The following is a 26,173-nucleotide window of genomic DNA, read 5'->3' as shown; positions in this document are numbered from 1 at the left end:
GAGGACCTCAAAATAAAATGAGGTAATAAATGTACACAGTTAATACCACACCAGTGATTCGGCTGCGGACAATCTGTACCAAATGTGCATTAATGGAGAGGTACCCATTGCTTAATCACACGCTATGCTGTACAAGCTGGTGCCGTGCCAGTCTATTTATAAGAGTAGAGGATCCCTCTGGGTTGGTGTAAATAAAGGGGGTGAAGGACCAGCTCAAACTGGACTCATGTGGGTTATTCTCTTCAAAAAACAATTCAAGCTTCCCCGGCTGTGTTGCTCTGCAGAGATAGAAGCCACGCCCCTCGAGTCGAGCTTTAAAAGGGTTTGTGCGATCCGGTCGATGTTTATGCTGTGGAATATTAAGTGCTTTTCAGGGTACCGGATGGAAATGTATGGCGTCCCGCTTGGCACTATATCCTCATTTGCCAGATGTCCTTTACTTTACTGCTTCCTTTATCTCTTCTCTCCCTCTGTTTTCTCCTTCTGAAATCCCTCTGACAGTGCCACCTCCCAGACTAGAATCTTAATGAGTCAGACAGATTCCTGCCTTTATATTTATAGGGCGAGCTACAAGCATTTGCCTGCACAAAATCTCACAACTGACACAGCAATTACAGGTCTGTGCAGACTGTCTGCGTTTTTGAACCGTGACCAGGAGGATGTGACCAAAAAAGACCACGACCTGCTCGGAGTTGCAGTTAGACACATGGAGGAGCACCGCTGTTGTGCGGCTTGGTCCTGATGTTTCCTAAATAGAGTACATGTATTGAGGTGAGAATATAACTAGGATCCAGACAACGCTGACTAAGCCAATAGTTCAGAAATTGGGTAAGGATGCAATGTTCAGTAGTTTTACGGCCCATATCAACTCATTACTCAGTACCGGGTTCAGTTTTCAACATGTTTTTAAGCCGCATGCCAGTCACAGACCATGAATGAATGCCAGCCATTCACAACCAAACAGCCTAGCCACAATTAAGAGCTAATTGTCCTAGCTGCCCTCAAATGACAACAAGCTGACCGTCAGATGGTGTTTATGAATGAAGGCTAGTTATTTCTTGCTGCAGTTCTCTGACTTAATATTTGGCCTGAATTTGAAGGCATGCCCGTGTTTCCAACAGGCCAGTCGAGGGTAAGAGAGTTTCTCTCACCTTAAGGCCTTGCTGCTCCACCACTGCGCATAAATCAACAGCGTCGGCGGGTCGATGCCGTGTTTGTTTGCCTCTGCCTTGCATGCCTGTGTACAGTAGTGATATGTGTGTGTGTGAGAGTGAGCGAGATCTGTCAGACTAAGCAGTGTCCCTGCTGGGAAGGTGGATACAGTACAAGGTTTTAGTGTGCCGCCTCTAACCTAGTTGTGATAAAGGCCAAAATGTGACCACGCCTTAACACGGCACAGCACATTTAGCACTTGTAAGCCTTTCTAATGCCCTTTCCCTCTGCCCCTGATGACAACCAGAGAAGGAGTACTCTTGGCAATCCACTGTTAATACAAGGGAACCCACTTTATGACGAAAATTATGTTCTAATGACTCATAATAGCCATATATTTCTTCACTGCTTCTCCTTAAAGCTTGTGGTTTGGGTTTCATTGACAGAGAAGTGCTGAAGTAAGAAGGCATGGTAAAAAAGGGAAATGACTAAAATATACTCAGAAGCTAACAATACCACGTGTATTATCAAAGATTCTTTATCATAACCAGTTAAATGTAATATAACGTGGTAACTGTTAGCTATTGTTGAAATCCAATGTGATATTTGTCTTTTTACACTAATTACTAAAAGAAGGTTAATTATAAATGAATGTAAAACTTAAAGCCCTGTCAACTCACAGAAAGTTCCTGGGCTTAAGACATCCTGGTTTTCTGGAGCCTTTCTGGAGTTCTCCGTGTGCCTGCCAAGGTTTTCTCACCGTTCAAGGGGAATGTATATTAAGTTTTTTTTGTTATTCAAAATTGGCCATAAGTGTGGATGTGAGCATAAACGGTTGTCTGTCTCTTTGTGTTAGTCCTGCGACAGATTGGCGACTTGTCTGGGATCTACCCCGCCTTGTCTAACTCTGAATTGGATAAGCGGAAGTATGTGGATGAATGGATTAGCGATTGACCATGTGACTGTGCATATGAACATAAACAGCTGTCTTGCTTTGTGAGCCTTTTCATAGACTGCTGACTGGTATTGTCACTACTGCGCAATCTGAGCAGGGGTCTATGCTCCAAGATCTCCATGCACTTCTTATTTTATCTCTAATTGGACAGACATTAATAGAATCATAGTCAGAGTCTCTATAATGGTAAAAGTGAGTTTGGACACTGGGCCAGAAACCAAGTTTTAGAAAAAAATCCACCTATGATGAAGACACCATTTAATTGAGAGTTGGAGTAGCTCTGCTGGAACTGAACTATCTAAAAAATCTTTTCTATACCAACCGAAGCATCCGTTTTGTTATTATGCCAAAAATGTTGGCGCTCATCGCGAAAACTGTACTTGGAATTCAAAGAATGTGATCAGTACTATTACAGCCCATTCTTTAATATGACTGTCAGCTGAGTGAACTACAGTTCATAAAGTGAGCCTTATACGACAGTTTTACCTCAAATACCAGCCTTGTTTAGTGGATAATTACACTTATGTCAAATATTTAAATGACCACAAAATACATAAATGCATCAGCTTGTAAACACTACAAACTGGTTAATGTTTGGGATTTGCCGTTAAATCTGATTCCTAGACTTTGAAATTCCCCAATTTTAACTGCAGTGAGGAGCCTGTTCGGAGGCCTTCATCTACAAACACTGCTTTGCTGTTCTTGGAAGTGCGAGCTACCATCTGTTGTTTATTGTTCAGTTGTTGCTCTTTACTCTCTTTCTGGCCACTGTGGTCCATTCAGGCACCAAATGCCTGTCACTGCATTTTAACCAAACTGTTCAAACATTGTCACTCCATTTCACTTTAGTTGATTACACAGTTTTTTAATCTCCATATTAAAAAGTTGTTCAACTCGACTGATTTGCCGTGAACATGTTTTTGATTACACAAGCGCGATATCTGATTTCTCAAGTGTTCTTCAACAAGTGTGTTAAAGTTCTCTTCTTCACTGGCTCAGATCAGCGTCACCAACATGTGGTCCACACATGGCAAGTGCGCTTTATTTGGCACCTGATGAGAATACGGAAAAAATAGCGCGTATTGAGAAGCGAGCGTCCCTGCCTGTGTGCGTGGAGCGTCAGGAGGCAATGGAATGATGTCATGTGGTACAAGGTGGTCTGCTGCAGACGCACATCCTGTGGCTTCTGTTACCAAAACTGCAAAATGTCCTTGACTTGCATTTTAAAATACGCAAGCATTTTTCCTTTTTTTCATACGCTGTGAAACACACTCACACAGACGCATGCACTTTCTTTTTTTTGTGCCCCCTAACTTCCACATTCACTTACATGCATATATACCCCGAGACAAGAGAGCCCAAAACAAGGGAGTGGCCATGTCCTGATCCAGCAGTGGTTTAACCTGGCACTGACCAGTTCTCTAGACCGATGGAAGCTGACAGCAGTTTCCTTCAAATGAGTATTTATGTAACAGATGATGCATGCTTAGAGGTCAGGGCCCTGCCACCATCTACTGTGTGATTAGTGAGTGGTTTGGGGTTTCGGTGACACATGCGAATACACACACGTGCATAAAGGCACTCATCGCATACATGTGAAGCTGACACATGTATGTCTATGAAATTTCAATTGCTGTAGTTATGTTTAAGATTTATTTTTATGACTTATTTTTACAATACTTTGCAAAAGTGTTGAGTTTACCCCTCATTTTTTTTTTAATATTTCGCTTGCAAGTAGCCCGACTTTATTTGTCATTTTTAAAAAAATGGTCTTGAGCAATAGTTCTCCTGGCTTTCTGAAGCTCTTTCAAAGTTTTTCTGTGGACACTGACTGCCCGTTCACATATTTTTAGACCAGTCCTCTTGCCTGCCCATTTTCAGAGGACATACTATCTTAATATTTTTTTGTTAAACCACTTAACACTTACCTGTGAATCATTCAAGCATGAAAAAAGCTCTTAACTTAAACGATTAGCCAGTGTTGTGTCTGCCCATAACAGAAAACTTATCAACAAACCCATTTAAAATAGTATCTTTAAAGTACCATGTTGTGTAACTGTATTCGCTTCATGTAAGACAGGTTGACAGGCAGAAAATGTTATTTTTGCACCAACACGTTATTTCCAAAGTGCTATTGGCTGAAAACCTGGCATATCTCAACACACTGTGCAGTGTGTCTATTTTAAAAAAATCTGATGAAGCTGGACAAGTAGAGGACAAATGAATAAGTGACAAGCCTAAAAGAAACGATCTATATAAAATGAGCATTATCTGAAAGTCACGTCCTTATGAAATCCAGCAAAGACACGAAAGAGGACCTGAGAGATGGATCTGGCCCCTAATCCAACTGCTGTTCGCTGAAGCCTCATCAAAAATGATCTCAGTGGAAGGGTGGCTGTCAAGAAGCTATTTTTAAGGAAGGGGAACGGGGAGAAAAGGCTGAGGTATGCCAACTTCATAGGTTTTGGACTGGAAATAAGTGGCAACAGGTCTTGTAGAGTGATGAATCTAAATTCAAGTCAAATCGTTGACAGTATGAAATCAGGAGAGAGATACAAAAGAGTGTCTACAGTCATCTTTAAAACATGTTAGAGGATCTTTCATGATTCTGATCTACTTTTCAGCCAGTAATATTGGGGATATTTTCAAACTGTATGGAATAATGACTGTAGAAAAGTACAGTCAGGTTTTAAACCACTGTACAATGCCATGTGAAAAGTATCTGATTGCTAACAGGTTCTTTTTTTTAGAAGGATCTATGACAATGATCCCAAACACATTGTCAGTATAGTAAAAGTATACCTGAATAGAAAAACCCAACATGGAACACTATCAGTCGTGGTTTGGCCTCCTCAGAGCCGGGATCTTAATGTTATTGAAGCCGTGTGGGATCATTTTGATAGAGTAAAAGCAGCTGACAAAGAAGAGCTTTGAATGCCCTTCTAGAACGCTGGAGAACTATTCCTGAAGACTAGTTACACAAATTAGAAAAACAGCGCTTGCTTTTTTTTTCTTGACGAATAAGCAGATATGAATAGTGGATAAACTTGCTCACATGGCTAACTGACCATTACATATCGTTAGCTTCATAGCATAATTGCCTAAGTCATTTGACTAAGTCAATGACTTAGGCACTTATGCTATGAAGCTAACGATATGTCAGTAGTGTACCTTATATCTGGAATGGATCACGTCTGTGCTGAAATCACACCTCTCTGTGTCAAACAGAGCACTGTAAAAGTCCTATAAAGGTCTTTTGTTGGGGCCCATGAGAAAAGTCGCATGCTTCAGTTGACCACAGTCACATACTGTGTAGGGCTCTCACTTTTTTCCCCCCCTCTGGAAATATTTTATGACATGGTCTCAGTTTTGACAAGGCATCCAAAAAGCTATTACAAGAACCAAACTTTTTCTGCACTATAAGTCTCTTATTCCATTTCATCATTTCGCTGTGCATTGCTGTTACATCTACCTCCGTCTCATCATTCTTTGAAAAGCCTTTATGTTTCTCTCTTCTTCTCTCTTCTGCCCCTCACTTCAGTGTGAGACTTAGCACCACACAGGGGTGCTTTATGCAGTCTGTTTGTTCTGCAGGACCAAGCGTCAGCTCTATCCCGGCCTTGCTGGTGAGCGAAGTCTGATGAGAAATGCTGCTACTGCGAGAGATAGACAGCTACTAGATATTAGATCTGAGACTCGAGCGGTTCTGTGCGTGTGCGCGAATGCTTGACAGACGTACGCCGACACACATGGACACACAAATTGTTATTATTAAAGTGCTGTCGTAGCTTATAAAAATATAAAGAGGAATGCATGTATCTCTCGCCATCGCTGAAAAGACGATGATTTTTTTTCACAGCTGGATGAATTTCTGAGCCAGCACATCTGTCAAGAAGCAATAAAGCACCATCACACTCCCTATCCTATATACTTTTTAATCATTAGATCCATCAGGTATCATTTTAGATAACTCATGAATGAGTTCCTAATTTTCATTAACATTCAGATAAGTACATATGTACTCGTATCTAGGGGCTGCTGTAACAGTGTGTGTGTACGTGCATGAGTGCACTTCCTGGTGGAATCTGTATGCTTTTCTCTGTTGAAGGCACTTTGCAAAGGTCATTGGAAAACCCCTAGATTTCAAATATTGCAATTCATCTTCTTCTGCTGACCTCCAGAAAGGGCTCACAAACTGATTGGGTAATAATTTCTTCCTGTTCACTGTCTCCCACTCCACCCCTCTTGATCCTTCCTCCTGACTTTCTTTTCATTTCCTGTGTGCTGTATAGTATAACACCTGCTTTTCCTGAATCTGTTTTGTGCCACACAACGAAATGTAATAAATCACAAACTCCCTCTCATTCCTCCTTTATATAGCTTTTTTTCTTACCCTTTCTCTTACATCCCATTCTAGCATTTTCCTATTTTTCCATCCAGAACTTTATCCAACCCCCCAAACACCCCCATAGGGCACGTGGCAGAAGGCGATTTACATAGCACACCACAGACATTCATGGATTTTTGTCTGAGAGCTTGCATGCTCTGTTTTTCTCCTTTCAGGGTTTAAGAGACCATAATATGATATGTGGTTGAAGAGAGTACATTGACATTTGGGAAAATGCACATTTGTTTTCTTGCCAAGAGTTGGATAAGAAAATCGATACCACTGTTGTGTTTATGTGTGAGCTTCAGCCAGTGGCTGACTTGCTTAGCTTATCATAAAACAGGAAACAGTGACAGGAAATAGGAAAACAGCTAGTCCGGCTCTGTCAAAAGATAATAAAATCTGTTGATGTGCATCTCTAAATCTACTAAGTGAGATTCAGATGGACTAAAAGTGTTTGGGGCTTTTTTCACCCTTGATTAAAGCAAGGCCTTCTGTTTCCCATTGCTTTCACGCTATACATTAATCTAAACTAACTGTTTCCTGGCTCAAATTCAGACTTCCCGTAACTTACAGACTGGGAACTTGTAATAGTTTTCGTATCGTTGAGTGTGACAGTGTTTAATTTTCCCTGCATTTTTGAGTCAATCTTCTCGAGCGTTCAGACACTTTTCCTGATTCTCTTTCAGATCCTTTCAAGCTAGCTGTTCTGTGCATCTATAAATCTTCAAGGCTTTCTTGGTGGCTACACGCACATCCGAGCATAAAACCTAAAGCAAACAGATAGCCGGCACTCTGTGAAAACACACCCAGTAGGAGAAAATTCTTCAGGTTTAGACTCATGAGCCATTTTTGAAATTCTGTGCGACACTTACATGTATGTAGCAAAGTTCCTTGGCATTTATAAGCAGCTGTTTCTCTGGCTTAAGGCTGCTTTTCTAGTTTGATCAGTGGCTATGTGGGAAAAGAACTCTTCATGACTAACAGCATGACATGCCAAGAAAAACAGAAAAAACACTAGATGTTTTTATTATGTACAGGAAGGCATGAGTACGCACCCAGCTCTTTGTCTTTTGACATGTTTATCTATGCTATGCCTCAAACAAGATTCAGAAGCATCACCACTGATCCCAAAAAGATGTGTGTAGGATGTTTAAAGCTTCAGCAGCTGCATGGTTGCAATAACGTATGCGTATATTTTTTAAAAAAGTGTGTTAATGAAAAATATTCAAGGGGACCAATTATGCCCCTCATTCCAGCTTCTACCTTTATTCTTTATCAGAGCAGTTATGCATGATTCATAGTGCAAAATATTCCTTTTTCATCTTATTCTATTCCTTAGGGGATGAACTGAAGGCTTGTACTATCTGAAAGAAGCTGTCTTAGCACCTTTTATTGTCTGGTAATTTTTCCTTTAAGCCAACTTAATTTTGATTGGTTCCTTCTTATAAACAGAAGATTTGAACCGCAGGTGGGTGAAGCTACTGAAACCGAATGATTACGACAGTCTGAAGCCCGAGCTGTTGTCTCACAGAAATAACTTGGTCATGTGCAGGCCTGATGGTCTGAAACTTTGACCATGTTTAATATGAGCATTCCAGCAGTGTGCATGTAAGAAAATGAACAAGAGCTTAAGACTCATAACTGGTTGTTCACAAAAATTCACTTTTTCTGTTTTGTTTTTTGCTTATGTTTCCCACATATCACCAGGAAAACCATTATCGGCGCAGGGATATACAAGATAAGCACAGCAGCAGGCCACCAAGCCACAAACAAGCAGTTGCATGTTGGGAAAAAAAATGTGCTCTTTTTTTCAAAAACTGTTTTAGCTTGGTCTAGGCTCAAGGCCAAGGGAGCTGTATTGTAAACAAACAATTAAAGCAGGGTGTTTTTGTGTCTTTTCGTAGCTTCAAGCAGAACCTTGTGTCCCCAGAGAAAATGTTGTGGTAAATTTAAAGAGTAATAATTGTGATCTTGCCGAAAAACACTGTAATAAAGCAAACGAAACAAGGTATTTTTTGCTTGAATAGTACAAGAAAAAGCAACTGTTTTTTTTTCTTCTGTTTCCTGAATAACAAAGCCCTAATTTCACAGTTACAGTGAAAACACTTAGTAACAGTTTTGTTTTTAACGATAAAAAGACCAGTTTGAAGCCAGATGCTAGACAAAACCATGTGTATTTATAGGATCTTAGTGCTCACAACAAGGCAATTGTTTAATTGAGTAATGAAACTATGATCTTTCAGTCATTTCCAGCTGTGTATCGCTCAGTTGTCACCAGTTTTGTGTTGGTGTAGCAGTGGGGAACAGCCCTTTGTGCAAGATGCATTTCCACATCTGGTGTGTGTTTATGAGTCTAAGCTGGTGCAAAGTAACAAAGGGTGAGTAGTTACCCTGCTTGCGGTTGGCTTTTAATAGGATAGTTGGTGTTGTTGCTGTTGTACATATGGGTGTACCAATATTTGTATCTAAAAATCGTAAGAAATTTGAAGGACTTTTAAGACATTTTCATTACCAACTAATATGCAGTTCAGTCCAATATATAATATATATATGACTCAAACAGTGATTGAGTTATGGAGACAGGAACATCTTCACTTTTCACCATGATAGTGATCCAAAACACACTGCCAATGCAGTAAAAGCAAAGCTGAATAAAGAAAAAACACAGAATGGATGAGTATCAGTCATGGATTGGCCTCCCCACAGTCTAGACCTTTTTTGCACCACGGACAGGTTTATGTTTGTGGGCCGGACTTTAAGGTGTCGTGGATAAATACAACAAAATAAAACCAGTACCAATACCAAAAAAAGAAGATTTATTAAAAACACAAGGGAAAAGACCCAGGGAAACTGAGTTAACGATAAAGAAATAACGCTAAAAAATGATAAAAACCCTGAAAACTATGATTTTCACACCTGAGCCTCAACTCTCGCGGGCCGGTGCCAAACGACTCACGGACTGGTCCATGGCCCGGGGGTTGGGGACCGCTGGTCAAGACCTCAACATTATCGAAGCAGTGTGGGATCATCTTGACAGGGAATGAAGCAAAAGTCAGTCAAAATCTAAAAAGAAGAGCTTTTCAAGAAGCCTGAGGAACTATTCCTGGAGAGTATTCAAAAGATGACAAGAAAGCTTCCCCTAGAGGAGGGGTCCCCAATCCCAGTCCACGAGGGCTGGTTTCCCTGCAGGTTTTAGATCTCACCCTAGGTCAACACACCCGAATCACATGATTAGTTCATTACCAGGCCTCTGGAGAACTTCAAGACATGTTGAGAAGGTAATTTATCAATTTAAATCCACTGCGATGGATCAAGGACTCATCTAAAACCTGCAGGGACACCGGCCCTCGTGGACTGGGATTGGGGACCCCTGCCGTAGAGAGTTCAGGCTATATTGAAGCACAAAGTGGATCATTCCAAATATTGACTTTCAAGCTCTCTAGAATTTTACAGCCTTGTATACTGCATTTCCATTTATATTTGCACATTTCAATAAATTTCTGCAACTCTTTCCCATTTTCCTGGCAAAATATTTAAAATAAAAGAAATGCACTATATATTTATATATAGCTTTTGTTCACATCTGTAGTCTTACACCAACAACTATGTTTTTATATGATGCCCCCCTTGGCCCCAATGGCTATTTTTGTTCAATTAAACAATCTAGAAGTCAGACTTAAAAGGTCCCCTCCATTTGACTTCTTTTGTAGGGTTATGTGGAAAAAATCACTGGTCAGTCAAACTGGCCCCCAGCAGGCTCTTTATCCATAAGGACAGGGTAGCAAGACATCTGGTGTCGTGCCTACATGACTGCAAGAGGAGAAAAGGTATGTACAAACTGCACAAGCACGAGTGCCCTTTAATAAGAATTATCCAAAATTGGCTGACAAAGCATTCAGATTATGAGAAATCCTCGAGCGCATCACATCTGTGACGCGCCAGTACTTTGTGTCTCTTGCCGTTGCGCAAATACTAACATCACCCACAGAAAATCCCAGAGAAAGAAGAACATTGTTCCTCGCATCACTTCTTCACTAGCTGATGAGGATGATTACGCTGCTGACTTTGACTGTGTGGCGTCAGACTTGTCCAATTTTCTACTTCACGCTTCATTTCTTCATTTCAAAGCCACCTCATTTCGAAGCGCGTTCAGCGCTCGTAAACTCTGTGATAGCCTGCCGGATAGACTAAGGTCTCACACGGTCACGATGCATACCTAAGAAAAATATTTCAATTCGTTTACTCATAACAGGCAGATGGAGAGTAGTCTTTGCTGTGAAATTTGGTTCTGAAAGGGCAGCGAGTCCCTCAGTCCAAAAAACCCCCAAACAGATTTAAAATACAAGAGTGCAGCAGCAACGTGGCTTTGGGGCTCTAAGAAGTGAATGCATATCTGCTCATCGCTTTGCTTGATTAAATTGCCTCACTTGATTGGATGACTGCTTCTAGTCCTCTCCAAGTTTGGAGACATGAAATGGCCTGCTGGGGGTCCCGTAAATCAATTGATTTTGACAACTGTAAAATCTACTGATGATAGTTTGGGAGAAACAGCTCAAAGTGTATTATTTGTAACGTCAATTTTAGCTGCACTAATGTGCTGATCAACCACCCAAACATCAGAGAAGCGCGACCGTAAGAGTTGTGTTCTTCAGTTCAAAAACCAGTTATCATCTCTGTCAGTTATACTCCTCTTTTTTTATTATTAATTCTTGAGTCAGATGTCTTTGTTCTGTGTTTAACATAAATCACTGGAAATGTTTCAGCTTTACCTCTTCTTGTTCTGTAAATTATCTGTTTTATTTTGGGCTTTCTTGGCATTCCCAGCTGCACAGCCACTAAAGTCAACACTGCTTTGCTGGGTCACCAATTTACTGGTACTTCCCTGTCATACAATATACATGGTGGCAACCACTGGTGCCTGCAAATCATATACCAACAGTCATGCTGAACGCTCCCATCCCCTGCACATCTGCATGCCCATGTATATGTTCTTACTATATTTCAGCAACCAAAATTTTAAGGGAGCATCAAGTCCACAAATTAGGCTGCCGACCAGGGTTTGGTCTTTGGGCACCTGGAATAACAGAGCAGTGGCTCTGCCTTTCTATTTATATCACAAACTTGTCTGATCATTGTTGATTCTCAAGTGACTGTGGGATTGAGCTGAAGCAGGGCGAAGTGGGTGGAGACCCTGACCCTCAGCTTAGCTTCCTCCTGTAATTAGCGACATGGGTCGCGATTCTCGTCTTAATGGAGAGCGACTCCCACATGTCGGATCAAAGGGTCGGGTGACCGCACACCCTCATTTCACAAGCAAACACACATAGAAAAGCCTGTACTGTATCTAACTCCTGCACACTCACTTTGTTTGCTTGTGCAGACAATAGTGACACAAGTGTTTAGTGAGGGCTGTAACAATAGACGTGTGGAGAATCTAACTGGGTGTGTTTTTACACAGATTGGTCAGGCTGGAGTTATGTCACTTTTGACTGGACTGAGGAACATCACGTGATCTCTGTATCTAACAGTCCTGCGTTTTCTTTTCTCTGCTTGAGTTTCAGCACGCCGACACCTTTAATAGTCGTTTCCGTCTGGTATAGAGAAACTACAGCAGGATGTGGTTACACATGAAAGAGCTTAGTCTTCACAACATGGGGAACCTGTAATCTGGTTTCACACACTTGTAGAACATTCCATGGCAGCAGCTCTGTAACCTTCCATCAGCGCTTTCAGTCGCGTCCCACAGCAAAGCTAGAGGACTCTTAACTCCAACCCTGTGCCTGTCCTTTTGGCCTTGCTCTCAGCAGCCATTCCTGTGTGGTTTCCCACTCCCACCTCTGCCTATTCTGGGACGTGTTCTTTCCTAAGCTCTACTTAGCCATGCTGCCAGCTTCGCAAAGCAAATGAAATGGTCTACGCTCTAAATACATGTTTATAAAATTCCCAAACTTACTGTAGCATTCCTGGAGTAGGCCAACAACAACGGAAAATTCCAGAGTCTGAAGGACTGATTCTGGGCTTTGTTGACAGAATACAATCCTAAAGACCAAAATTTCCTTCAAACGCTTTTTTCCTCCAGCTATGTTGGCGTTCCACCTGTGTGTTTTGTAGTACCTAACCTCCAAATGTCTGTCCACATCTTAGATTTTTATTTTGTTTGCTTAGGAATTTGAATACGGAGGTCTATACTTGTGCCTGTTTTAGCTGTGGGCGCGACAATAAAGCCAGTCTTAGCTTTGTTGTTTGAAGTAATCACGATAGAAACATCAGATGGATGCACTTTTACCTTTCTTCTTTTCTTTTTTTTATACCTGAACTTTTTGATTTAACAACAAGTGACTTTTTTCTTCCACTGAAGAAAAACAAATCAGTTCAGCTAATGAGGTGATTAATTGATGTGCATGGTCACTTGGTTTAAGAAGTTCCTGAACAGGGGCAGCTGCTGGCCTGGTGTGTGTGTGTGCTTGTATTAAAATGTAACTGAATGTTGTTGGTTTTGGTGTGAGTTTTAGACATTAATATTCTTAAACTTCTTGAAGATTGTGAGGCTGGGCTGTGATTCCCCTCAACACATTTCCATTACTCTTATTAGTTCTTGTGGGCTTCTTAATCAGTGCAGAAAACAGCATCTTGTGCATTAATGAATTTCACATTTTCTTTGCTGCATCAATCCTGTTGCGTACTATCTCAGCTTGAAGCTGTACGATACTTACTTTTTTCTTTTTTTTTAATTTGTTGGGGACAAAATCTTTTGAAAATCTGTTTTGGGAGACGATGTAACAGTAATTTACAGAATGCTGGCATCCCCGCATGGCACAGTTCCCTCTAGGCCATTTAGGCTCTGTTGTTTTATTGGTTTTGTGCATTTTTAAATTAGCTTTGCACTTGTGAGTATAATATGTTTCATATTTTCGGTGATTAAAACTTAAAATCACTGCTGCTTTATGCTGCCCATGATGTGGTATTGATTAATTGGAGTTGGAAATAGTAATGCAGCTGTTCTTAACAACAAGTCCATGGATCTTGTGACTCAGTAATCCAATTAACCATTTAGCTACATACCAATGCAAACCCACACTCCATTAGTTTCCTTGTCAATCAGCCATTGACACAAACACACACACGAACTCACAAAATACAACCATTAACCTGACGATATGCTCAAATGTGAGATTAGTTTAGATTAAATTTGTAAATTTGCTCTTCCTGTAACCTAATAGTTTCTCTACTTGACCTTTCTTGACCCATGTGTCATTGGGACCCACATTCAGCCTTTAGCCTAACAAAAGCTGTCAGAGCAACTTCACTGATCTTTGAAATCTATGGCCCTGGAGTTTTCCTCATGTTAGTGATGGGATTGTTGATTTTAAATCAACCTATTGATCCACAAATTCCCTTGTGAGCATGGGAGAAATCATAAGAGACATAACAGCAGCACTGTGTATTGTTTCCAATTAACTTGCATTCCTTTCGCTAGTTTTTAAAGGACATTCCTTTATGGGCTGTTTTGGGCTACATGTGTTAAGTCATTCTTATCAGATTATTTAGTGGAAAAGAATTATGTCCAGGGCAGTCATAAAAAGTCAGTTTGGGAATTAAAATATTTATTACTCAAGTCCCATTAGACTGTCATTGTCGTCTCTGATATTTGGCATAGGCTCACAGCACAATCAGGTCAATGAGTACAGTTTGTACAGTGGCTCTTTAAGTTGATTTTCCTCTCTCTGTAGGCGGTGGGGGCGGAGGGAAGCTGTCAGCTTTTGCGAGCCTCGTACCCTGGAAAAAATTAGTTCCGATCCTCTATCCAAAACGCTAATGAGAAGCACACACAGGAGGCAGTGAGGGGTTGGAGGTCGCGGTGGTGGCAGGTGGGGGGGTGGTTGTCTATGATGGATGACAGAGGAAGGAACAGAGTCTGTCTGCGTCTCTGCATCCTCACCCTGCCGTGACCTGAAATGCCTCGGAGTAGAGGTGCAAATGTGCGCTTGCCGCTGCATTCCTCAGGAAAACTGTGTAATGCCACGAAAGCGCTACAAAGACGGATGAAAAGATAGAACGAGACTAAGAAACACCTGAGGGTGAGCAGAGTGCAGCTGTATTTATACATCCAGTGCCCGATGAATTAATGAGCCGCGACATCAAACTGAATCCAAGCAAGTCTTATATATAGTAACTACTGTGTGTGTGTGTGGGAAAGCAAGACAGTCAGGCAGATTTTATGTCAGTGTAAGACTAATTACCCAAAGCTTACACACCACTATCTAAAGTGTAAACAGTATTTACAAAGCTATGAACTTCCAGCAGAGTAACATCTACAAGCATGTGCCAAGTGGGAAACTTTGGCCTGAAATAAAACAACGTGTGTGTTCACGCATCATTTCTTTCTTCTTCTGGATCACATTTCAGAGACAAAAGGAGAGATTGTTCTGTTATGTAATATTTCCTCAGTTTATTACTTTACTCAGACTCCACCCATGCACGCTCGCCAGCTTGTCTTTTCCCTTTCTTTCTTGCAGTCTAAGTGCTGTAAATGTGATGGGCAGCCTTTGTGTCTGAACAGGTGATGAAAGAAAAGGTCGCTGTCATAGGCTTGGGCTTGCATTTGGAGCGTGGGCCGAAAGACGGGCACAGATCCTCAGTGTAGGAACAGCCTTCAATGAACACCATTATTCTGTTCCATAAACAGCTACGAATGGAGCTACTTCGACTAGAGCTCTCGTCACAACATCTTCACCTTTAACACTGAAGAGCCATGTGTGGTTTCGACGAATGATGTAGAGTTGGGTCGAGCTGCGCCGTGTGATGCAGGCTTTCACGTGGTTAGATGCGGCAGGGTTTTGAAGCATTTCGGTAGAGGAAGTGGTTAAAGGAAGAAGGGTTTAAAAGATAGGCGTTCGCATCAGTAAAACATATCAGTGGAAACTAAAATGTGATGATTGATGTCACTGATTTCGTACTTTTTATGTTCATGATAGCGATATTTCAGTGTGTTGACAAGTTGATGATCAAAATTTGCTGCAATGGGTTAGTGGCATTGCATGTAATTTTTTCTCCTTGTTACTATTACCTTTCTACAATTTTTAAACAACAACTATGACTTCTGAGAAGTCTTTCACTGCCTGAAAAACTCCAAACGGCCAAAAATAAACATACAGAGTCATAAAAGGGAGAAAGTTCAAACATTCACAGCATAGCTGGGAAACATGAACCCTTGGGTCTGCTGGCATCAGCAAAAACTAATTAGAGCCAGTAGTTTGCAAACCTGGAAACCAGTCAGTGACAAAAATCGAGGCGTGCGATAGGACCGCTTTGATCAACTCAACTCCAGAATAGTTTCAGTATATGCACGAGCCTAGGAAGAGAATAGATGATAACAAAAAATGTAGAGATACTCTGGAATGACCTTAATAAAAAAGAAACATCCGATATCAGATCTAAGAATGTGGCTGAACTAAAGCATTCGTGTAGACAATACAGCTCAGGTGTTTTTCTATTTTGATATAAATGAGTCATTTTTACCCTCATGTTATTTATTGATTAGTTTACTTCTTATTTCGTTATAAAATATAATCTCTCCATATATATATATATATATATATATATATATATATATATATATATATATATATATATAATATGATGTTTTCAGTATTTCAACTTGGATACTTGCTTTTGCAGGTGGATCCACGTATCTGGATGATCACGGACAGCCTGCTCCAAGAGTGAGTCACTGTTATCATGTCTCAGTGTCACTGTGCTTCTTCTCCTGTTTTGTCTAATTTTCCTTTTTTTTTTTTTTCTTTTTTTTTTTGTCCTGCATTCTCACCTCCCCATCTCCTCACAGTTGCAGTTAAGTGCAGTTAGGATAATGGTTTGGTCTGTGCAAGGGAGCTGCGTGCAAACGCACTCGAAATACCAGCTAGACCTGGCTTCAGTGCTACAGTAATGCTTTGAACGCAGTCTCTCTCGTACACAGAGTGCCGACACAGGGGCCTTGTATTCATCCAGCTGCATGTCTACGGGACTATCTCTCCTCTGTGCTCCCTTTTTCTCTCCTTGCCAACTTGTTTCTGTCTCCGTCGGCCCCTTGTTTATTATCTGCTTCTATAGTCAATCACCTCATTTTCACCTCATTGAATCCCTTTCTTAATTGCTTTATTCACTTTTTAGTTAAAGGAGTCACTGGTGTTTATATTGCCGGGCACAGGATTTATTGCATTGCTAACTTGAGGCTTTATCAAGTATGGTTACGAGGTTTGCTTGTGGCCGATGTGAGCAGCTGTTTGGATTTGGTTAGATCACATCTGGCCTTTGTGAGTTGTGTGTTTCAAACTCGTTTTGGCCACTCAGACAAACCTGGCAGCTGCTGTGTTTGTTTCGTAAAGAGAACAGTGGGGTCTTATTTACAGTACGTGAAACAAACTGTGGCTGACTGGAACACAGTGGAAAGATTGTCGTAATTTCCTTTATGCGGTTTTATTTTTTAACACGGTACTGTTATCTGAAAGAAACTTTTTTTTTTTACTTAGAGCAAGACCCCACAAGTATTCTTAGTCTCTAAACTGCATAGTGCAGGGTTGATGTCAAGCTTTCAATGTCATATAGGATATTGCAGAAAATGAATTTCAAGTAGGCCTAATAAATTACAAATCGCTTCCATAAGTTTCTCCTGAAGAATGAATAGAGTTGGACAGCTTAAATATGTCCCGAGGCATCTTATTATAATATTTATTATGCAAACACAGAAGCTCTGGAATTCATTTGACATAGAAAAGTGTGAAAAGGGGGAATATTTTTAACTTTTGAAAACAACAAGAGATCATTTAAGAATTGAATCTGTTACTTTATGTCTAAATATATTACCAGATATTATTAAATATCATTAAAGATGTGTACTGTGTCTATAACTAACTTGATATCACAATTTTGCTCACTTTCTAGTTGTAGGTGTTTTACAACAATAAAATCTAAAGCATAGACTGTACATAAAAGATGAACATCTCTGGTTTAACATCTCATGTTGTTTTTCTTTTAGAGCCAATGATGGTGTTCTTGGTAGCTTGGTTATCACGGTGCAGCTTTAAACCGTGTGGATGCATCATAGACACGGACACCCACTCGGTAGACTGTTCATACATTGATTTAACAGAAGTATAAGTATAGGACACTTCTTTCTTGTTTTTTTAGGCTTCATTATCATTATCATTACTATTATTTTCTTAATTTGGCGGTGGTTTATTTCTAAAGTTCCCACCAAGTTCCTAGATTTTTCACTCGGGCTCTGACTTCAAATTAGATGACAGTTGCCATGTGCAACCACTGTAGCAGCTTTGATAACTAAATACAGCCTCCAAATATATAAACTAGGTTGAGTAGTCTGCGCATCTGGAGGCACAGACTAGTGATTATATGTTATTTGCTTGCATTGACTGATTCCATATCTTCTGTCATCTCTTCCCAGACAGATGATGCAACTGCCATGTCAGTGGCAAGCAGTACATGAGCCTCATCTCTCATTATCGTTTTAACATCCCCCTAGAGTTACAGTTGATCTGCACCTTCAGCAGAGGTCTGACATTCCGTAGCATGCGTGTGCAGAAGGTCGAGCTTTGGGTAAATGTGGGGAAAGATTAGAAATCGAGTTGAAAGCTCAGCATGAATGAGGGTGTATGGAAAAACCACGCAGCTCTCAGAATAGAGTTATGAGCCTTTGTGTGTGCAAGCACTACAAGAATGTCCTCTCTACAATTTTTGCACATGTGTGAAATGTATATCCGTCACTTTATGAAACACACTTTGCAGCACTTTTCAATATAATTACATAGTTTATTTAATTGTTAGAATTGTTAGGAGAAGCCATCTGCCCTTAAGCTTTGATGAATTTGTTATTGTATAGATTTGGGGGGGGGGCTCAGATATATGCTAGAGGGGACCTCATTATGCTCCATCAAACACAACATGGTGCTTATGAACTTCTGCTCTGGAAGTGCAAAAATGGCATGTTTACTGAAAAGCATAATCTCTTGTTGACACTATTTTAATTGAATTCAATTTTATTTACATAGCGTCGCAACAATAGTTCCCTCAAGCATAATCCTAAAGGGCTGTTCAGCACAAGTATCTTATATTAATTTCTCTTACTATCCGAGTTATTATTTATCGGGCTTCCACAGCTTTCTTTTGTCCTGGTTCCCTCCTCCAAAGGCAGATGGCTGCACCTTCCTGAGCCTTGTCCTGCCAGATGCTTCTTCATGTTATAAAATGGAGCTTTTCCTCCCTACTGTTGCCATGTGCTTGCTCAGAGTCGGTCATCTGATTGTTAAGGTCTTCTCTGTATTAATGTAGGGTCATAACCTTATGATATAAAACGCCTTTAGGCAACTGTTGTTGTGATTCGGCATCATATGATTAAAACTGAGTTGAATTATTCTTGTCTCACTTGTTAAGGCACAAATCAAGTCATTGTTCATTTCAACTAATGTAAAGCATTAGTGGTGCTTATTTAGATACTTTGAAACTCCACTTTTACTGCTACTGAGTGCAGTAAGACTCCCTTTCTCCTCTTTTGGATGAGAGTGAAGAAGAATGGATTGGTCAGTATTTAGAGGAAGTTGCTGAGAATGTCGACTGCACCCTAACACTAATTGCCACCCCTCACTTAGCGATAAATGAGCCGTTGATACTAAGGAGCACTGAACCCAAATCAGTCCTAAATAAAACCAGGGTGAACACAAACAAAGGGCAGGTTAGCAGCATATCGGTGTGTGGCTTTCCTGGAGCAGCTGCAAAAGACAGATGAGTGTGTGTGCTGTGGTCGTAACGCGCAGCCGACCGGGACATTTTCTCAAACTTCCTGTTAGATGATTGAAGATTGAGAAAAATGACCGCTAATCATATTCATATCAGAGATGGCCGGTCCAGCCATGAGAAACTCATAATAATTTATGTGTGTTTTTTGAACTAATGACACATTTCAAACTGTGCAAAAGAAAAAGAAACTCGATACTTTTTTTTTGTGTGAATGTGTGGGAAGAATTGTGGAATAGCAAGTAAGAGAGGGGGAAAAGGAGAATAGGAAAGTGGACTGCTCATCTCCGAGTCTGCTTGATATAAGCTAGAGATTAAAAAACCCCATAACAACATGAATATTAACAGGAAAAAGTGTCATTCTCTAACATGATGGGAAACAGCATGGTTACATAATACTTTCTGACAGAATCTTTACTGGCAGACCCTGTGGACATTTCTCCCAGCGTGTATCAGAAACCAAGCTCTACAGAGTGGGAACAACAATAGCACAAGCTGAAAGCTTGCCCTTTCTGTGTTGTCAGTGCCAGCGGGAGATTTGGACTTTTGAAGGCATGTCTGCTGTTATTCCTGTTAGTCAGCAGCAGGATGTTAGAAGTCTGACAGTCATTTGTCATGATATGCTGTCCTGTGAAACACTGAATGTATTTCAGCCTGTAGTTACTTGGCAAACACTGTGGAAAGTTGAACTGCTGTCCAAGAGATCTATTTCCTGTCAGCTCAAAAACTTTTCCCAAATGTAATGATATCGCTCTTTTTCTTTCTTTCTTTTTCATATTTTTGTTAGAATAACAAACTTTTCTTGTTAGGTAATAAAAAAACAATCTCTAAACTTGTATAATCTTATCCTAACTGAAGCTATGTTGTCATTTCAGTTCTTTACCTCTTTATCTGAGGGCGTGTTCTCGTGTATTTGCATCAAACGTATTCACTTGCTAATGAAATCCAGGAACAGGCTTTGATTCTGGGACGTATATGCGGGAAGTGATATTGATACGGTGGTGTCATCTTTCCCTTCTGGCCCTCTCATCATTTCTTTCTCCCTCCTTGAACGCTTCAACATCAGTCCTATTGTTTTCTCTGCTTTTCCACTAAATTCTGGCAAATAGTCCGAGAGGCCTTCACTGTTTGTACGGATTCTATGCTGGGGTGGGGCTGCTCTTAGCGGAGAATCAGAAAAATAAGGCTTTGTGTGTGTGTGTCAGGGAGGGGAGGGGGGTGTTCTCACTGATAAATTTTCTCAGAGTGCTTTCATTCTTTAGGGGCCACTTGTGTAAGCCTTGTGAACTCTTAGAGATAAATGCCAAATTAGTGCATTCTTGCTGACCTTGTGCTTAAATGTGTTTCATATTTAAATTACACATCAGCGATAACCTTCCAATGTAAATCATTAGTCAATTTCTTGGAAATGAAATAGACTGGTATCGACAGTTTTAAGTTTGTGAATCATGGATGAGCTAATTGGTGAGTCATGTGTGAACTTCCAAGTGATTTTGCCTCAGTATCGTTTTGACTAAGTTCTGTGGAGGAGCTTAAGGGGAGAACAGTGAAGCACTGTATACTCATATTAGGTCTTTGTGTCTGTTATTTTTAATGTACTATTAATGTGTTGTCAAGGCAGTTTAGTTCAGCTCTAGAGAGAGTAGGTTATAACTAGAGGTCAAAGTTCAGACACAAAGTTACAGGAGAATGTCGTAAGAATTTAATACATTTCCTCATTTCCCTTTTTCTGCTTTTTTCACAATATTTTTTCCTTAGCTGCTTTTTTATAGTCAAAATGGCACAGAGTAAATGCACATTTCACTTATCAACAGTGAAAGTAAAATACAGAATACATGTGTGCGTTTCTGTCCTCGCAGGTACTCCCCTTCCCAAGCCAGGTGATCTATAATCGTGTGGGAAAGTGCGGCAGCCGGACGGTGGTCATCTTACTGAGGTTACTCGCTGAGAAACACCAGTTCAACCTGGTCTCCTCTGACATCCACAACAAAACACGGCTCACTAAGCATGAACAGGTAAGGTAGCCCAGATCGCACTGTGATGCATGGATTTAAAAGACTGGTAGAAGATTATGGGGAAGATCTAACATGTCATAACACATTATATTGTGGAACAACAGAAAGAACCAAAAAACTGAATGGAAACAAAAGAGAAAGCACAAAATATAGCAAAATCTATCTTTTTCGTATTATATTTTGTGTGTGTACATGTTTAGATGTTAAGACATCTTTGTGAGGACAGAACATTGTCATGCTACTATACTTGTGAGGACCAACAGTCATTTATGGGGACAATATGCTCTTCCCAAGAGTTTGAAGGCATTTCTGAGGCTCAAAATGTGGTTTTAGTGTCAGGGTTACAATGAGGTTATGGATAGGTTTAGGTTGAAGGTTGGGATTAGGCATTCATTTTTGATGATTAGGGTTATGGTAAGCGGTTAGGGAAAGCATTATGGCAATGAGATGTCCTCGATAAGATATGAAAACGTGTGTGTGTGTGTGTGTGTGTGTGTGTGTGTGTGTGTGTGTGTGTGTGTGTGTGTGTGTGTGTGTGTGTGTGTGTGTGTGTGTGTGTGTGTGTGTGTGTACAATTCAGAATTGTATAAAATTATGTTGAAAATCTCTTTGGGGTCTTGGAAGCTCTAAATAAGTCTACGGTCAGTGAAAGCCCCAAACAATATCCTAGTTCATCCTAAAAAATCATTTGCAGTTCAGCTATGAAAAAAAACGTCCTTTTAATAGTTCATCAAAAGAAGAAAAAAGAGGCACAAGGCTTTAAAATCTGCCAGCTGCTCTTCAGAGCAGTAGATGCAAGCTTAGTACCAAAAATAAGGTTCGCCGAAGCACTACATCTCACATGTAAAACAATACAACAAGTGTACTGTACATTACACAAAAAGATAGCCGAACTATCAAAAGTCTACATTGGAGTCCCTTAATAGCAGTTTTGGATCATTTAAAACAATCTAAACTTAGTTTGCCATGGAAATGTAACTTTTTTTTTTCTTCTCTTCCCTTTTACTTGGACAATTTAATCATCCTGGAAAATATGGGGGAAAAAATGACACTAAAAAATAATTTCTTTCATGTGAGGGTTTGTGGTCTTCAAATCCGTCAACTTTAAACTGTTTCCTAACTCATTCATCATTTGTTTTTATATGAGTGTAGTTAAACAGGTCTAAATCATTTCACTGTTAAACAGCCAGATGATATTGTCACATCCTTCGAGTAGCAGCGTGTGTCCCCCAGGTGAAGCTAAAGCAACTGTGCATTGTTCAAATAACTGTGTGGTCAGTGTCAAATTAACAGCAGCAGTTTATTCAGTGCTTGTTTTTGTAGTTATTGTGAGAAAAAGACTGAAGGATCATGAATCTTCTTTTATTATTTCCTGGAATATCTTGAGGACATGAGCATTGGGTTTACAGAGGAAAAACTGCTTTCCTTTAAAAATACCACAGCTTTTTAAGACGTAGTGCTCAGCCATGCTAGTAGGAATAAGAGTGAAAATGCTAAGGTGTATAAATAATGCCCTTTCTTAAATCTTTTTCTAATTGATATATGCAGTACTGTGCAAAAGTCTTGATCCACCCATCATTTCTATAGATTTTGCTAGGAAAAATTGAAGTTTTTGTAGCTAAAGGGAAAAACAGAGTATGTACAATTCTGAAAATCAGCATTGACAACCTTCATCCTTCAATAGACCCTGAACTCTCTTAGGCAAACTTTCTTGTAATTTCTGTAAATAGTCTTCAGGAATAGTTCTTCAGGCTTTTTGAAGGACCTTCAAAGCTCTTCTTTAGATGTTGGCTGCCTTTTGTTCCATTTCCTGTCAAGATGATCCCACACTGTTCTAGTATTGTTGAGGTCTAGGCTCTGAGGAGGTCAATCTATAACTGTTTTTCTATCTAGGTATGGTTTTAATAAACTGGGAGTGTGATTGGGATAATTGAATCAATTTGCAGTGAGTCCTCCAAGTGAAAGGATGAGCCATTATTGCTCAAAAAAATACAGCTAACTTATTGAAAGTGTTTTACCCTAATGATGCTCGCGGTCCAAGACCAGGAAAATCAAGTTATTATTATTCTAGTCTGACCCCACTACAGCATCAGTATCCTTTCCACTTGCCCATTCAGCAAGGTTAATCTTTGAGCAGCAATGAGCCTCTACCTTCAAGAACATAGTTCGTGGCATCGTTTTCAGCACCATCCTTTCATTACTTCCACAGTTAGCACCAGGATGCCAGTTTCCGTTTCTTCTATCTTACTTTTTCAACATACTTCAGTATGTTGAAAAAGTTGCAGGCAGCGGGGTTGCCAGATGCAATTTCTCTGTCCTACTTGTTATATTTATCTACTCCAACTTCTAGGACCAGGTTGCCAAATCTTTCTCCATCCCCACAGTTGACCATTCTCCTGGGTTGCGTTTAGCCTCGATAAAACATAGCAACGAGATGCTATCATATACAAGTATTGCCTCAAATGGGATTACGGTGGTCTGTGGCGTACTCTGTCATTTAATACAGCAAGGTGTATTACTGCTGACTGGGTACACTTGTGACAATCATTCCTCATAGTTCAATCAAGAAACTATAGGAAACTGATGCAAATGAAATTGCTCTTAAGTGCCCTTGGCTCATCTTTGGCACCAGGATGCCAGTTGATGTCCCATCATTTCAAGTCTCTTTGGGGCTGCGTTCAAAGAATCTGCATTCTCTGCACCAGCTGGTCTTGTTCCTTTTCTTGCAATAACAAATACATATATGCAGGGAAAACAGATAGATCAAGCATTCCATCTATTAATGACAAGCCAGTGTTGCGCTATGTTTTTGTCCAGCAGGGTTTACAGGCACGCTGTGTTAAGTTAAACATCCAGTGCTTGTCAAACCCATTAACACTCTTTACTCTCTAAACCATTCCTGTCAGAAACCACTGACGACATTTACAAATTAAAAATCTTCTGTACCTCTCTCTGGCACATCAGTCTCACTATATGGCTTTTAAGTGTTGGCAAACTGATGCACTGATTAATTAACAATTCAACCTGCTTCTTCATCAACTTTCTTAGCATAAGTTGCCAGATGTAAATACTGCTTATTGCATTTTCATCATCTGGCTACATTTTAGCTACTGGTTGCTATGTCCTTGAACTACTGAGAGCCAATTCTCCGTTCTACGGATGCCAGCTCTATAAAGTCTGGTAGTGGATCCACATCGATAATAACAAAAAGTGACAACATCCTCCAAGTTCCTCATGCCATGGCAGGAACCATCTAATTCTTACTCTGTGAAACTCAGCAGCATCAGTCTGATAGTCCTCCTCACAAAATGTTCTTCTTACCCTTTCCTGCCCCAATTTGCTCCCTCTTCTGGCACTTGATACTAGCCCTGTGCATCATCTTTCTTGACCAGTCATTCATTGTCACTCTCTCGCTGCATCATTTACACCCTTGCTTATCAGCATAATTACCCATGACAGCTCCTCTAAATCACAAATGTGCCTTCGGTGACCCCGCTTGTGAGTTTAAATGGTATCTTCTTTTAGGAACTTGACATTTAAGATGTCCTCCAACACAAATTAACTCTACACAGATGCCACTCCTTTCACTGGTATTGGGGGGTTTTGCAGGAACTCCAAAGAAGAACCAGTAAGAATTCAAAGAATTGGTCAATATCACTAAACTCTTTCATGTCAGTTCTTAGCTGCCTTTAAATTTGTTCTGTAGTAACTGCAGCTCTGCGTTGGAGGCATAAAGCAAATTGATAAATCCATTTTCATTCATGCAGACAACCTAGCCTTGGTAGAAATATCTATGTGAAGAAGAAACTGCCATCTTTGCTTTTATCTAATGGACCTAAATTGTCAAACTTTCAACAGCTGTCCTGAATTTTCATTGTTGCTACTTCATCTCCTATGCCCATCTTTTCCTGTGCATTAAAATAGCAAATGTTACAGTAAATGTTGTCTTATTGGCATCGATGTCATATAAATTAGACACCATTTCAACCGTGTCTACTCATCACAAGCCTTCAGCATCAAATGCATCTTTATCGCTGTCTATCGTTAACTTCTGATCTCCTCTCCCGCAGCATCAAACTTTATTCAAAATATGCTCGCAATCATCCATCATGTATGCATCAATTATGCTCCTGGAGGTTAGGGTCTCCTTTGCGAGCTGCCAGTCCTTACCTTTGTGTGGTCTTACTTCTCTCTTTTTTGTATTGTGGGTTGGAGTAATTTAGAATTATTGTATCATATACCAGTCACATGTACTTTTTAGATTTCACTTTTTCAGTAATGCAATGCTCTTTTAAGCCATCTGGGCAAAAAAGAAATTTAATCATGTGGTTGTGTGGGAGTGCTGCAGTAGTGACTCACATTTGCAGCCTTCTTTCGAAGTAAGGTACTGCTAACCACTTCTGAATGGTCAGCAGACACTAAATATATATAACCATTACTGACCAAACTGATGTAAATATTACACTAATATTGAAACAGTTACTTGTTTGCCCATTCATCAATCTCTGAATGCTGGCTGCACAGACAGTGGCAGAACACGGTTAGTCTCATTAATTCACGGGGTATAAAACATCTTTTTAGAAAGACTGTGCACATTCAAGGGGGGTCCGGTTAAGAGTGTAAGTCTGTGCTTGTGTTTGTGTGTTCTTCTCGCATGTGTACTTCTGTGTTGACTTACGCAGATCCAGACGCATGTCACCTAAGTTTAGAAATGCTGGTCTCATCAGTTGTGGTTCTGGCTCTGGACTGCAGTTTTGGATGGGTTTCCTGCTGGCACTCCCAGTAGTGCTTTAATGGGTTTGCCCAGGGTCGATGCCTTGTTTGCTGATTACCAAAAGTGATGGTGCCATGTTT

General features: G+C 40.3%; 1 protein-coding gene across 2 annotated transcripts in view; it reads left to right on the top strand.

Moving 5' to 3' along the window:
• Positions 1-26,173, top strand: part of usta (uronyl 2-sulfotransferase a) — a 57,337-nt gene that overhangs the window by 13,927 nt on the left and 17,237 nt on the right. Inside the window, exons 2-4 of one of the 2 annotated variants that reach the window (XM_085383301.1) lie at positions 10,208-10,324; positions 16,176-16,219; positions 21,164-21,319. In XM_085383301.1, coding sequence (XP_085239427.1) covers positions 10,208-10,324; positions 16,176-16,219; positions 21,164-21,319 — 317 coding nt within the window. The remainder of the gene's footprint in view (positions 1-10,207; positions 10,325-16,175; positions 16,220-21,163; positions 21,320-26,173) is intronic. The other variant, XM_085383302.1, reaches the window with a different exon arrangement.

This window comes from Rhamphochromis longiceps, linkage group LG15 (assembly GCF_057381845.1).
Source record: "Rhamphochromis longiceps isolate RC_006_pf linkage group LG15, R_longiceps_female_GT1.1, whole genome shotgun sequence".
In the NCBI taxonomy this organism is placed as follows: Eukaryota; Metazoa; Chordata; class Actinopteri; order Cichliformes; family Cichlidae; genus Rhamphochromis; species Rhamphochromis longiceps.
The sequence above is the reverse complement of the archived record's forward strand: the minus strand, read 5'-3'. Positions and strand labels throughout refer to the sequence as shown.